Raw genomic sequence first — 15,000 nt, forward strand, 5'->3', positions numbered from 1 at the left:
AATGAGAATGGGTCCTAATGGGCCCCAGTCAATGATGATGGCAGGTCCAAACCCAGCATCCTCTATGGCAGCACAGGTGGAGTGGCAAAGATTACAAGCTGAATTCTTCGAGAGCAAGAGGAAAAAGGGCGGCCCTGGATGCGGTGATAATTCCATGGGTCCCATGGGCCCAATGGGACACATGGGTCCAGGAGGTCCTATGGGACCTGGAGGACCCATGGGCCCAGGAGGCCCCATGGGTCCTGGCGGGCCCATGTGTCCAGGCGGACCCATGGGTCCAGGAGGCCCCATGGGTCCTGGAGGTCCCATGGGCCCTGGTGGTCACATGGGACCTTGTGGTCCCATGGGGCCCGGTGGTCCCATGGGTCCCGGAGGGCCAATGGGTCCGGGTGGTCCAATGGGCCCAGGGGGGCCAATGGGCATGGGAGGTGGCCCTATGATGCCTGGATCAATGGGCGGCATGGGGCCAGGAGGCATGAGAGGCATGGGTCCCGGCGCTCGCATGCAAGGTCCACCTCCGCCATACCACGGCCCACGCCCCGTGGGTAACGGTCCTCTGCCATCCCCTGGATCCCCGTCCATGTGCGCCATGACATCGCCACGCATGCCCGGCGGCGGCCCGGGCGGAGGGCCTGGGATGAGAATGTCTGGCCCCGTGGACTCCCCGCGGCCGCTCATCCCCAGCAACCCAGCCACGCCCGTGAGCGGCCCACCCATCACCAGCCCGTCTTTACCACAGAAGGACCAGCAGCCACACACACCACAGTCAGGTATGTCATCGGGGAGTTAAGGGGAGCACTAGTCACGCCTCACTACTATGGTAATGTATGTAGGGAATAGTGGACCAAAGTATATGTATGGATAGAAAAACATTGGCATAAATGTGCTTGGATTTTGATTCTTTACAAACCTTTAAAACAGTGGTGCTAAAACATATAGGACCACCAGGTAAGGGATGAACAATTGTTTTAAAATGTGCATCTAGACAAGTAAATTTAGATTGTGTAATCAATCAGCTTCTGTTGCCTTGAAATTCTCTTTTTTTTAGTACTCTTTGTTTTCATTATCATTACTGATGTTATTTTTCACTGATATTGCAGGTGATATGCCATTTGGAAGACAGTTGCAAAACTTTGCCCAGCAGAAACACCAAGGAGGCCCTCAGCAGCAACAGCAGCAGCAGCAGCAAGGAGGGAAGGAGCCCAACCTCATGCCTGTGCCCTCCCCCCAGCAGATTCAGTACCTCAGTACATTTGAGGGACAGGAGCTCACGATACAGAAACAGCCAAACACCAGCCTACGTGATTCAGACATCATGTCTCCGTTAGTATTGAATGTCTTTTAGGAATGTTATTAGATTTCTGATATTTCATTGGTGTGAATATTTTAGAACATAAGCACTATTGCATTTTAATAATTCAGTTACATTGTGATTAACAGTTACTAGAAATGATTTTTTGGCACCAATTAGCAGAAGATATGATATCAAGTGTTTGATTACAGAATAGTAATGTAGTCATTGTTATATGTTGCAGACTTGGGGATACAAGTGTAGCAGATGGTAGTCGAATGTCTGGCCCCACCACTCCTCTCGGGGGGCCGGCAACCCCTCTCACGCCAACCTCGGAAACAGGGCCTCGTTACACCGGGCCCAACACCCCAGACCGGTTTCCTGTGCCATCCCCGGGTATGCCAGTGGCTTCTGCACCTCACACTCCGCAAGCCACGCCAGAGAACAAAGGGCCGCAGCAGCGATACCCTGGCCCCTCGCCGCAGGGCCAACAAACACAGCAGAATATTTCCACCTCTACCACCACGACTCCAACCAACAATACTAGCAATAACAATAACAGCAATAACAACAGTAGTAGTGGTGGTGGCGGTGGCCAGAATGCCCAGGGCGGACCCAAGACGCCGTCGATGGACTCCAGATTCCCTGTCCCATCGCCCAAGACTCCGAGCATGTGCAGCGGACCCACCACTCCGAGTGGGCCAGATAATGTCAACAGGTTCCCGGGAGCTTCGCCTCTCCAGTCTGGTGGGCCAGCAGGACCCACAGGACCCAATACTTCTTCAGGTCCCACTGGACCCACAGGACCAGCAGGATCTGGACCAGGACCAGGACCTGGATCCAACACAGGGACAGACATGAACCCAATAGGAGCTCGGTTCCCCGGACCAAATGGCGGGCCAGCCGCAGGCGCAGGCAACAACAACAACCAGATGATGAATAAGATGGGCAGTGGGTTCTCCATGTCTCCAAGCAAGATGGGATCCATGGACATGGGAGGAGACTTCCATGCCAACTCTGCCGCCAACTTGCCCCTCAACCCCAACTGCAGCACTCCGGGAGGCCTGCCCACCCCTGGCCCCGGCAAAGTCTTCGACCCTATCTCATCCATGGCGCAGATGAGTCAGCAGCTGACTTCGGGTGGGTCGTCGCCTCCAGCCTCCTCCGCCCCCACGCCGACCATGCCCACTGGCACGGGACCCATGATGGGTAACACTGGTCCAGGAACTGGACCTGGAGGTCCTCCAGGTGCTCCAGGTGGTTGTCTTCCTTCTGGACCAAATATGCCCAGTGGCCCAGGCATGGCGGGTGGTCCTCCTATGTCTACAGCACCAGGGATGCCCGGTGGGCCAGGGATGCCTGGTGGACCTGGCATGCCCGGAGGACCTGGCATGCCCGGAGGACCTGGCATGCCTGGAGGACCTGGTATGCCCGGAGGACCTGGCATGCCTGGAGGCCCTGGAATGCCCGGAGGACCTGGCATGCCTGGAGGCCCTGGCATGCCCGGAGGTCCTGGAATGCCCGGGGGCCCTGGCATGCCTGGAGGCCCTGGAATGCCCGGAGGGCCTGGAATGCCTGGAGGCCCTGGTATGCCTGGAGGTCCGGGCATGCCTGGGGGCCCTGGGATGCCAGGAATGACAGGAGGGCCTGGGATGCCGGGAGGCCCTGGCGGCATGATGGACGGCCCCGGGAATATGATAGGCATGCCCGCCGTGTCGAGCAGCCCGGGCATGATGCAAGGCCACGGGGCCATGACTTCGCCAGTGAACAGCACCGGAAGCGGACCTCGAGGAAGTTCCCCAAGCAATATGCCCATCATGAGTGGGCCCAACCCTCGCATGGGGGGACCGAACAACATGGTGCGGCCCCCTGCTCCAAACTGCACCATGGCTGGGCCATATTCTGGTGCCAATGTGCAGGTAAAACCCAGTGCCCCTAATACCATACAGTACCTGCCTGCCAGACCACAGAACACTGGTAATGGCCCCAGAGGACCTGTGAGCTTGGACTTTATACCGAAATTTAATAATCCTAATGTGGACAGTAAAGTGCCCAATTCTCCTATGTTCCCAAACAGTAGTACTCCTAATTCTATGTGTGGGCCGAATGTGCCAATGTCGACTATGGCTATGAGTGGGCCTTGCGGGCCAATAAGTGGACATATGCCCGGACCAATGAATGGTCCGGGTGGACCAATGGGTGGGCCAGGTGGACCAATGGGTGGCCCAGGTGGACCTATGTGTACGATGTCAGGACCTAATGGACCAATGGTGAACATGAATAACACGATGAGTGGGCCCAATGGACCTTTCCCCATGTCCGGACCAGGAGGCCCCATGGGCGGCCCCAATGGTCCCATGGGCATGGGGCCTAATGGTCCAATGGGTGGCCACATGGGAGGGCCCGGAGGGATGAGTGGACACAGCGGGCCTATGATGGGACCCAATGGACCGATGGGTGGACCAAGTGGACCGATGATGGGGCCGAACGGACCAATGGGGATGAATCCGAACATGATGAGTGGAGGGCCCATGGGTCCTGGCGGCGGGATGATGGGAGGTCCGCGCGGCGGGGCAGGGATGATGCGCGGCCCCAGCCCCGGGGGAATGATGACGGGGATGGGTAGTGAAATGTATCCCATGGGAGGGCCAGGCCCGGGCATGGCTGGTGGTCCCATGCCCACCGGTCCGGGACCCAACCCTGGCGGACCGAACCAGATGATGAGTGGATCCGGACCCATGTATGGCCCCAAGACGTCTCCCGTCGGCATGAACATGGGGGGACCCATGGGTGGTGCGCCAGACGCTGCCCAGCCTCTCCCACCGTCTATGGGCCAGTCTGGTAATTTCAAGAACTCGCCATTTATGGGGCCTACTACTGCTGACCCCACCTATGCCGCCCAGTTCCACAGCTTCCAGCAGCAACTGTATGCCACCAACACCCGTGGGGGTCCCAACATGCACATGCCTGGACCCATGGGTGGGCCTGGTGGGCCAGGAGGGCCTGTCGTGACAGGGCCACCAGGAGGTTCCAACGTTCCTGGCCCTGGGCCCATGCCTGGCCAGGGCTTCCCGTTTAACCCCAAGTGAGGCGCGGGGAAAACTACCTCACAGGTGACCTGGTGCTAGCAGCTGCCGCCCAGCACACTCACCACTATGCAAGTCAACCCCTCCCTCCTCCCCTGCTGGTCTGCCAGTGGTGGTGGTTGTGGCGGTGGTGGTGATCCTGCTCAAGTGTGGTGGTGGTGGTGGTGGCGTGCCCCCCTCCCCTGCGGCCCCCCCCGCCCCCCTGACCAGTGACCCGTGGCGGGTGTGAGGGTCGCCCCCCCCACCCACCCGTGTGCCCGTCCAGTGGTGGGGTCGCCCCCCTGCCCCGCACAGTCCACTCAGTTCTCACTTTTCAGGGCAACTTGTAAGTTTGTAGTTTCAATACTGTTAACGGGGTGCTTTGTAGTGTAAGTTATTCTTGCTCTGTTCACCTATCTATCCTTCAGTGGTTGTTGACTGCTTGAAGATTTATTGCCAGTGCAGTGTTGTGGTGGAACCTAGGTGATGTGGCTTGGCTCAGGTGTCAAGGAGTGGTGGCCCTGACAACAAACGGTGTGAGCCAGCTGTGCATTCGCCACACATCCTGATGTACTGACTAGACTCTTGCCGGTGGTTCTGGTGTTCCCTCAAGCAGCCTCGAGTGGCTGCTGCTCAGAGGCACAGCCATTATAAAGCCACCAGTGCTGTGTGACGGTGCAGCTAAAAGACTTCGTTATCCTTGTTTTACTGAAGTAAAGTTGTTTTCCTAAACCGACAATCAGTCTTGTCGTCATGTGTGTGGGGGCAGACTTTGATACTCTGCTTGTGGATTATGCTGCTGATGAAACGTTGGACAGCAGAAAATACAAGAGGCTGGTTGTGCCATGGTCATTTCCAGCATAAAATGCGTCATGGAAGGTGCTTCTTCTGCCCCACTGCACTGGTTGATCAAAATGTCTACTATGACATCAGCATTGTACAAATTGTTGAGCCCTCTCTCATACCACACTTACATCCACTGCAATGCAATATTCATGAATGCAGCTGCTTACTTGATGAAAGTGATTTTGTTTAATGGATGTAAAGTCCAGGTTAAGTTCATCCCTTAGAATGGTGAATATTTGTATGAACCTTCTTTGTATCATTGTAAAGTTTGTATTATATGTAAGTTTTTGTGTTTTTTTCCTTTTTGTTTGTTTTTTAAGGTCACACTTCTGAAGCTACGGGCCGACCCTGATGTTTTGGCAGTATTTTAGAATGTAATTTGAAGGATGTGAACATTTTTATTATTGACAAATTTTACATAAAATAATTTTACAAGAAACTGTTGGTATTATTGACCTCCCTGACCAATTCAACACTGTCTAAACGAGTTTAAACTAAATTACAGCTATGCAGACAGAATTTATTGGATTTTGAAGGACTTGAAGGGAAGAATTTCTTATAATTCGGTCAACAAACATATACATATAAAAGATGATTCTAACCATCCATTTATAACAGATGAATGGCTTCTACTCCTATAACAAACGGAAATTTGTAACTAACTGGAATCCCTATTACAGGAAACTTTAAACTATTATTACATATTACTGGAAACCGTATTATTTGCACTATGGATCATCGTTTAAAATAAGGCAGAGTAATTTTAACTATAATTCTGAATCTCTCTGGTTTGTGACACAGTAATGAAGTAGATTATTGGAAATCTTACCATAAATACCACTGATCAATACATGTAATTGGGCAAAAAAAAAGACTAATTGCAACAAAAGCGAAGAAACCTATTTGGCGTGTGACGCGATGCCTAAATTCAGTCATTGGGTGCGAGTAAACCTGTTTATGTTGATAATTTGCTTAAAAATTAATCTTGTGACTTGATTATATCACTCAATTATGAGCATGTGTAAGATTCAGAGGACTACTACTTATAAGTTGATCAGAGAAGAACGTAGTAACATTGCGGATAAATGACATGGAGCCTGAAACTTTTTAGAACAATTCTTCACAAATATTGTTTATTTACTGTAATATAACTATTGCATGTAATGCCAGTGCAAAAATATTACAGAAATAGAATTTCAAGTATAGTAACCAATATACAGATGGAGAGAATTATAAACATATAGGAGCTAAAAAAAAATTGTCCATGATTTTTTGCCTCTATGTCCCATATACTCATTCTTTCACTAGCATGTTCTTTTTTGTTGTGTCTCCTCCTAATAGAGACACACACGCAAACGCACATTCACACACATACACGCTAACATTAAAAAGGGAACTAGATATCTAGTACGCAACGGACACAAAAAAAAGTAAAAAAAATAAATAATAAATAAATAAATGATCAGTAAGTAAAAAACAAGAGACGAACACTGGTTAAGAGCACATGCTTAAAGGCCTCATAATTGAAACCTAGTATAGAAGGCAAGAAAATATTTTGGAGTGTGGGTGATCCTGGAGTAATTATAAGTAGTGGATAAAAGACTAAATCAATGAAAGAATTTTAAACACTTTATATAATTGCACAATGACTGTAAAGAAACAGAACAGCTGAGAAGCAAGTGTAAATGCCTCTGCCATGAACAAAATCATATCAATAAAGATGTTTAGTCACACATGGTAGGAAATGCCACTCGAATTTGTAAACATAATTATTGTATTTGGAAAAACATGGAAAATGGTATGATGGCTTTGATACATAAAACATTAATGACAATGTAAACTCATTCATTTTATCAGTCATGTAGACGTTAAAAATCTCAGGTCATGCAGTTTATAAATATATCATTCAACCCTGTTTGCATGCACATTTTAACTCCAGACTATGTTCAGCTTATACATCAAACCATGAAGATAAAACTATATTTGACAAGATGGAAAATTAATGTTTTAGAAAATGGAAAATATATGATTACAGTTTTGGAGGAAAATTAACGAGGCGGCAGCTTTTAAAATATTATTGGCAATACTGTAAACCTTTTCAAATGGAATACACTTGACACAGAATCTCACCCGAGCCATTCACATGTTTAAAGCTATGTCTACATGATCGAGCAGCGTCCACAAGCACAAATGAGTAGGTTGCCTATTGACAGCCTTTTTACTCATGCCTGTGTCAACTCGCCAGACAGTGACAAGTAGTGTAAGGCCGCATCCAGACAGATGAGCTTTGCTCGATGTAGTTTCTGCAATGCCCCTCAAATTATTCTTCATATCAAACATTTAACCCCTTCACTACGGGCAGTAAAAGACGCTCCCCACGCCACATCCGAGCTGCCGGCGCACGCCAAATTTTAAACGTCGCTATTGAATATGACAAGTTTTAAGCCAAAACCTCAACATAATCATCATGTGTTATATATCAAAATTTGCATAGTTAACCTCTTCCCCCATGTACATGTGACAGGTTATTTACATGGGTTGGGAGGAAGATGGAAAGAGTGACCTTGGTGGGAGGCCTCACTCAGATGACAAAAGAAAACAGTTGAAGTAGTATGGTAAACTAATCATAATAAGTTTTATATTTTTACATTTGCTAGCAGGGCGCATCTATACCTCCCCTGGTAATAAGCCAATCCCACTCTTATGTAATAATAATGAAAGTCAAGTAATCCATCGTATCATATACGACCTCTATTCTGAAAGATCTCGTACAGTATCTAGAAAAAGGAAAACTTAATTCCAACAGACCTCAGCCATGACGCAGTATGCGCGTCCTCGGGTTTGTCACGAGCGCTGCGAGGACGCAGTATACGCGTCCTCGTAGTGAAGGGGTTAACAACTGATACATACTTCTGCTATTTAATTAAATACTCCAGTAGAACTCATTAAAAAAGCCTAAATCATCGTCATTAATTCTGAAGGATTCATATCATTAGCGAGAAATGTGAAGAGAAAAGAAATACTATCTGTAATCATAAAACAATTGTCAACAATGTTAAAATACTCGACTCTCAAGAAATAATAAAACACATCAATCCCCTTCTTAGCCTTTGTTATAACAGTAGTCCAGACATGGATGTCAGGAAGGTTAAATGCATCCTTATATGTTCAAAATTAAATCTAAGACTATATAAATATATTTTTAATAATTGCCAATGTGGTTTTTAAATCAATACAAAAAAAACATCCTTAACCTCAGTTCAAAATTCAAAGAACCTTCCTAGTGACAGATAAGTTCTACATCCACCTTCCCATTTGTGCATTAACCTTGTGAAAGTATATAAAGTTTTTACTTGAAAGAGTCTGATTCGTATATTGACCATATAAGAAACACGAAACCTTGTAAAGGACATTATTCATGCTCAGGTAAACAGCTGTTACTAAACATGGCACTGATGCATGAATCCAAATGAGTACACATTTTACAGTAAAGGTAAAATAAAAATATAATAGCTATCATGAAACTTTCCTGTGATAAGAATGTTCAGGCAATGCTGTTGAAAATCAGCTGTTCTGACTTAGTTAACCCTTTCACAGACCCCGTGGTTATGTAGTTTTCTTGACAATTCATAAAAATTAATCTTGGAAATGAGAGCTGTGAACTACTATAAATAATGTTGTTTAGAAAATTGCTCATATAAGAAAGGAATGATTGAGAGGAAGAAACATGAAACACAAGGAAAAAGGAGACTATACTTGTCAGATCACTGTACAAAAAGGATGGCGTAACCAAACTGGATAAAAGAGAGGACACTGAAATATAGATGTTGAAAAATGCTGTACCATCTGTCGTATATAATAATACTCATTAAGGGATTTGCCAAAAATATAAAAATCCTTAATGCATTCACAAAATATGTATTTGACCTTTAAAGCATTCACAAAGACAAATATTAATATTCATTGATAACCAATTTACATTTTAAGTTTGAAATTGAAGGAGAAAAAGATATACTCATTACAACTGGATCATGCCAGACTCCGAAAGAGAGACGACAAGACTAAGAAGCCTTGAAACGAGTCTAAGACACTTACTAGAACAGATACTAAGGGACTAAGAAACACAGAGCCAAATACAGACGAGAGTCAAGTCCCTACGAGTCTGATATGTAGTAAGGAACAGAAACTGGTGGTGGAGAAAACATTACAATCTGAAGTCTTTAATTAAACTACAAGCATCTTGAGACTTATGTAACAAACAGATTCCAAGGACCTCAGCAGTTATCCTTTGTTTAAGTATTGCATGGACAAGTAATTTGCATTGTATTTGCTCATCCTGAAGCAAATAAAGCTAACAACGCTAATAATAATAATAAAAACGTACTTTGTATCTAGATAAAAACTTTTATTTCAAATATCAACAAGATGTAGCTCATGAAAAGAAGAGAAAGTTAAAATCTCCAATTCCTTAAAAATCACCACTAAAATGGAACAAAGAAACAACACAAGAAAAGCAGCATGTAATTGAAGTGCATATTCACCCTTGGCTAAAGACTTAAGCTTCTATCCAAAAAACAAAAAAAGAGTAAATAAACAATGCCTCAAACCATCAGCTGATACATTTATTGGTGTAACATAAATTCCAAATGAAAATGGTACAGGCTAGACTTGCAGACGATCACCGTCTTCGCTCTCCCTTCTGTGTGCGTTTCTTCTCCTTCTCCTTTCTTTCCTCGTCTTTGGACTTCTGTTTAGCTCTGTGTAAAGGAAGAGTAAATAAAGTAATTATTCCTGAATCTTAAACTTAGGACAAATGGTTATCAAAATCATTAAATGGTAAGCATAATTTACCAAAAGATGCAAATACAGTTATTACATATTTATTATCTTAAATGTTTAAGTTTATTTCCCTGTGCCCACCAAATCATCTAAACAACTAATGAAGGAATGGATGAGGAAAAAATACAGTAACAAGATAATATAGTCTCTTAACCCATTCACGCCGGGGCCGTTCCAGCTTTGCGCGGTCGCAATACCGGGGTTCTCGAACGCATAAGCCTAACGCCTCGAGATTCTCGGGCGCACAAGCCGCGAGCCTGGGTTGCCCACTCGCTCTACCCGAGCGCGCGGCTTCCCCTCATAGCTCGTCCACGGCGTCTGACGCGAAAACCACAATACGTGCTATCACGTCAACCATCGTGAATGGGTTAAAGCAAAAAGAAAAGGAAAAGGAAAGGGAAAAACAGGAGGAGAAGAAGAAGACGAGAGATGGAGGAGAAGAAAGAGATGAGGAAAAAGGAGGAGAAGAAAATGAAAATGAGGGAGAAGAAGGAGAACAGGAAGGAGGAGGAGAAAAAGGGGATAGAGAAAGAGGAGAAGGAGAAGACAAAAGGGAAAGAAAAAGAGAAGAAGAAAGGGAAGGGGAAGGGGTTGGGGTAGGGGAGGGGAAAGAAGGAGAAGGAGAACAACAAAAAAGAACAGGAAGAAAAAAAAATAAACACATCAATTAGCCCACTCAGTCGCTCTCTTACCTATCCTCCTTATCCTTATCCTTCTTGCGCTGTGAATCTTCTTTGTTCTTCTCCCTCCTCTCCCGTTCTGCTTTGATCACCTCCTCCGCATTGGTGTTCTTCACCCCAAGTCCCAGCCCTTGGTTTGACTCTTCCTCCTCCTCGTCAGTGCACTCGCCATCAGATACCTGGTGAGAAGAGGGTGTTGACAAAAAATTATTCTTTTACTAATAATATTACAATTACTACTTGCTATTATCATTATCATTAGGCTCCCTTCTTTATCTTTTCTCTTACGTCTGCTTCTTATCCCTAATGAAGGATATATGGCAATTCTCAATATTAGCTGTTACATAAGGAAGCCCAGGTTAACTAACATGCCATTTGGACAGGATATCACTGACCATGCCGGCAATGGCCAAATTTCAAAGGAACTGGGAAAATGTTTTTTGTTCACTCCTGATCAGGCCTAAGGAGCCCTTTCCTCTAAAACTATGACAATACTTGGATTCAAGTTGGGCTGACTTTGGAAAGCACTTCTGACGGTTACGGGATCTTATGACCTAGTGCGCAGTACCTCATATTGGTTCATATAAAGTCCCCCATTATGTAGGTCATGACAACAACTGGGAAGAGGTTAGATACGAGCCTTAACCCTTCTGTGACGGGCCACACCTTATGATGTTCAGCCTGGGCTGGGCATCTTGGAGGTGGAGGGTGGAGAATAATAATAAAAGAAAAAAAATATGTATCACCTCTGCATACTGTGCCAATATGGCACTCTTGAGGGACTCTTCTTCCTTAGAGCGTGTCTTGTTGACCACCACGCACTGGGCCTGCTCCTCCATGATCTTGGCTATCTTCTCTTCAAACTCAACCTGAAAACATATGGCATCATTTACTAATGAATAATAAATAGTATGTATAACAGTCTAGGTATGAAAGAAAGAAGGAAAGAAGGTCTCCCCCTCCCCCTCCCTTTTTTTGGAAGGAGGTAATTTTATGGGGAAAAAATCTGGAATAAACAAGAAAAAAGGGAAAACTGATCTATTTTGCTTCATAATTATATAAAAATATTACAATACCACAAGAATACTTAACCCATTCACAACAGGTGACGTAATATCACCCCATCAGAATATTTCTGACACGACAGAAGACATCCTATCATGCCATGAAGTTCTGCCATGCACACACATTGTAATTGCATTTGTATATAATTTTTTTTATTTATTTAATCAAAATAAATCAGAAAAATGACAAAACCTCTTTTTGTCGCCACTTAGAACAAGGTGGGTGAAAATACTCTGAGAGATTCAGCACAGCCTTGTGCCTCAAGAGATCTCTCTGCAAGAAGCTGCAGGTATTTGCTACATTGCAGGCGAGAGCAAAATTAGCCAAATAAACACCCCATCACAAGTAGGCTAAGAGACTCTTTACTATATGAGGGAATAATAATAAATAAAAAGTAGCTATTCAAACCCCTATATCCATTAATTTTTATAAAAATAATTTTCAGTAACACAGGTTGACGTCCTATCATGTGGTTGGAAAATATCCCTGTACCCGGGTGACGTTCCTGAGACGTCATGCATTTTCTCGCTGAGTTCCGGACGGGATAGTTATGACATGCTGAAACATAAGCAATAGAATGCAAGATTGTTCTCAAATCTAATAGTTTTTCATAATTTTTAGACTGTTACTATAGTCTAGGTGTTTAAATGTCCGAAAATATGATACAATGTTAAAAAAAAGAAAAAAGAAAAAAAGGATGTCACAGAAAACTAGGTGATATTGATGACATCATAGTAATTTATGCTTCTTGTTCAGCTGAATAAAAAGATCTGAGTCAAGAAACTTTTGTAAAATCAAATGTGATTGGCCAAGAAATAAAATAAAATAAAAAATTACAAATGTAACACTACTTTAATTTGTTGATTACCCCTGATATCATGTCACGTCATGTCACGTCATGAGGTACATGTACATACTCATTATGTACATGTATGATAATTTATACTGTTCCTTTCATTTTGGTTAAATAAAATATATAAGACATGTTTTTTGATGCCCCACTAAAAGATTGCTTCCACTTTTCACTGGTATTGTCACAGAGAAGTGAAGAATATAGGCAAAGTTCAATAAAATAACACTAGGAAAGTATTGCTGTAACATGTTTTTCGACTAAAATAACTCCTCTGAACATGGCAATATTTTCACGTGCCTTTACATTGTAGATCATAAGAATAAGGTGGATGAAAAACACTGAGAGGTTCAGCACGGCCCCATGCAGCAGGAACACACCCTGGAATGAAGCATCGCACGCTTCTTATCTTCCCAGCAGGAGCGGGAATAGGTGAAAATACGTCCCGTTATGAATGGGTTAAAAGAAAATCTGATTTTTAAGAAAAAATGTAAAAAAATCAATATATTTCTCTTATTATTCGAACCTGATTTATTTGTTTATACAATATATACAGCCCTTTATCTTTGCAATGTGTTCATAATCACTATCCACATAACAGATATAAAAACTGATTGCCTAATTAAAAAAAAAAAAAAACATTTTTACTGTGGATATAATCTGGCCAATCAATATCTTCATGAAATATGTATCATTCAAACATTTGATAACAAAGAAAATTCATCAATATTCTTATAATTGTACTGTTGCCTAAGAGTTCTCCTGAAATCACACCAAGAAAACCTTCATAAAAATAGCAAACATGATTGATGAAAAAGTGCATGGAGATCCTCAGAACTGCAAATGACATGTTTATGAAATACAAATTTAACAAAATGAAATGTATTGGTGTGATTATGCCATATTAATGTGAATATAATACTATTATTTCAAGATTAAATTAATAAAAAGCTTTCAAATCTTATTTTAAAAAAAGCCTTCATTTTGTGCATACAATATAGACGAACTCTTCAAAGGCAAAAATCACATAGAGGTAATATGGTTAAAGTCTTTGAAAAAGGCAACAAGCATTGTCCACCCATAGCAAGTAAGACAATATACATAATAAATAAAGAAATAAATAAAACATATATGTACACATACATTTTCAGTGAAGACCTTCAATTCATACACTGAAAATCACTCAATATGCATGTGACTAGTACAATTGACCTCACACTGAAAACCATGCCCTGCCTTCTCAACAAACCTTCTTCTCGGCATCTTTTGAGTCTTCCTGTTCTCCAAGCAGGCTCCATTTCTTCAATATGTCATCACAGAGTGACTCGATTCCAGTATCCTGGAAAATAGTAACGGGCAGATTAGATGATGTTACCATGATAGTGGTGGAGGCAGAAGAGAGTACATATATAATAAGATATAATATAGAATATAATAAAAATATAATATATAATAATAAGACCAAATGTCAGAGGCATCAAGTATTCCAAGTATACCAAGTATGGAAATAAACATTTTGGCTAACTCTCAGTAAAATTATGTTTACAGCATATAGAAAAAAAATAGTTATATCTAAATTATTTGAAACCTAATATAAATACTACTGAATATTTTGATGGATCCTGTGATAATGCTAATGATGGCAATGATCATTCAGAGATACTGTAATAAAAGGAATTCTTGACAGGTTGTCATAACAAACAACAACAATAATAATAGTAATTATAATAATAGTAAATAATAATTAAACAGAACATAGTAATTGTGTGGAAGTGAACTCACACCATAATGGATCATCCTTAACAGTATGCTCTCCTCTAATATATAAATAATTACTACTCCATTCATATTTAGGAGTAAAATCAAAGCTATCTAGTAAATTACAACTGTCTAGAATGATCACACAGAGTGACACTTAACCAATGTCCAGAGTTCAGCTGTTTGATAAATTTGTACACAGAAAAGGGCATAATAATTTATCAAAAACTAAACATGTTAAATGATAATTATAAAACTATACAGTAACTTAAAAAATTCAAAATCTTCTTTGCTTCTCTTATCCGTAAGAAGAAAATACATCATCACTACTTAGAAAAGTTTATCAAATGCACAAAAGGTTCTGTTGGTTTATTAAAGGTAGTAGTGATAAAATAAATAGATAATAAACAAATCTGAAATCCTTAATTGTGACTCTAAACCATATTGAGGAAAGTGATAGAAAGTAGGAAAGTAGTCTGTACCAAAGTGCTATAAAATTAAAATTTCCATGACAGTTTATGACCTTTTACACCTATAATTTCCTTTAACTTTAAAATCCCCATTAGTAAAGAAAATACATGATTAACAAAGGCTATATAAGACTAC

General features: G+C 42.7%; 2 protein-coding genes across 7 annotated transcripts in view; one reads left to right on the top strand and one right to left on the bottom strand.

The window, feature by feature from the left end:
* The window catches only part of LOC122249886 (uncharacterized), a 370,052-nt gene extending 364,411 nt beyond the window's left edge, over positions 1-5,641 (top strand). For all 6 annotated transcript variants that reach the window (XM_086549173.1, XM_086549172.1, XM_086549171.1 and 3 more), the window contains 3 exons: positions 1-770; positions 1,101-1,323; positions 1,536-5,641. The exon at positions 1-770 is cut by the window's left edge. In XM_086549173.1, coding sequence (XP_086405299.1) covers positions 1-770; positions 1,101-1,323; positions 1,536-4,380 — 3,838 coding nt within the window. In that variant the 3' untranslated portion in view covers positions 4,381-5,641. The remainder of the gene's footprint in view (positions 771-1,100; positions 1,324-1,535) is intronic.
* Positions 5,642-9,104: 3,463 nt separating this feature from the next.
* LOC122249888 (coiled-coil domain-containing protein 43) overlaps positions 9,105-15,000 on the bottom strand; it is an 11,428-nt gene continuing 5,532 nt past the window's right edge. The window contains exons 2-5 of the mRNA XM_043011065.2: positions 13,886-13,975; positions 11,468-11,590; positions 10,734-10,900; positions 9,105-9,959 (exon numbers count right to left, since the gene is read on the bottom strand). Of these exons, the coding sequence (XP_042866999.2) occupies positions 9,881-9,959; positions 10,734-10,900; positions 11,468-11,590; positions 13,886-13,975 (459 nt within the window). The 3' untranslated portion in view covers positions 9,105-9,880. The remainder of the gene's footprint in view (positions 9,960-10,733; positions 10,901-11,467; positions 11,591-13,885; positions 13,976-15,000) is intronic.

The sequence above is a fragment of the Penaeus japonicus genome, unplaced genomic scaffold (assembly GCF_977035675.1).
Source record: "Penaeus japonicus unplaced genomic scaffold, GWHDUDI00000001_assembly GWHDUDI00000021, whole genome shotgun sequence".
Classification (NCBI taxonomy): domain Eukaryota; kingdom Metazoa; phylum Arthropoda; class Malacostraca; order Decapoda; family Penaeidae; genus Penaeus; species Penaeus japonicus.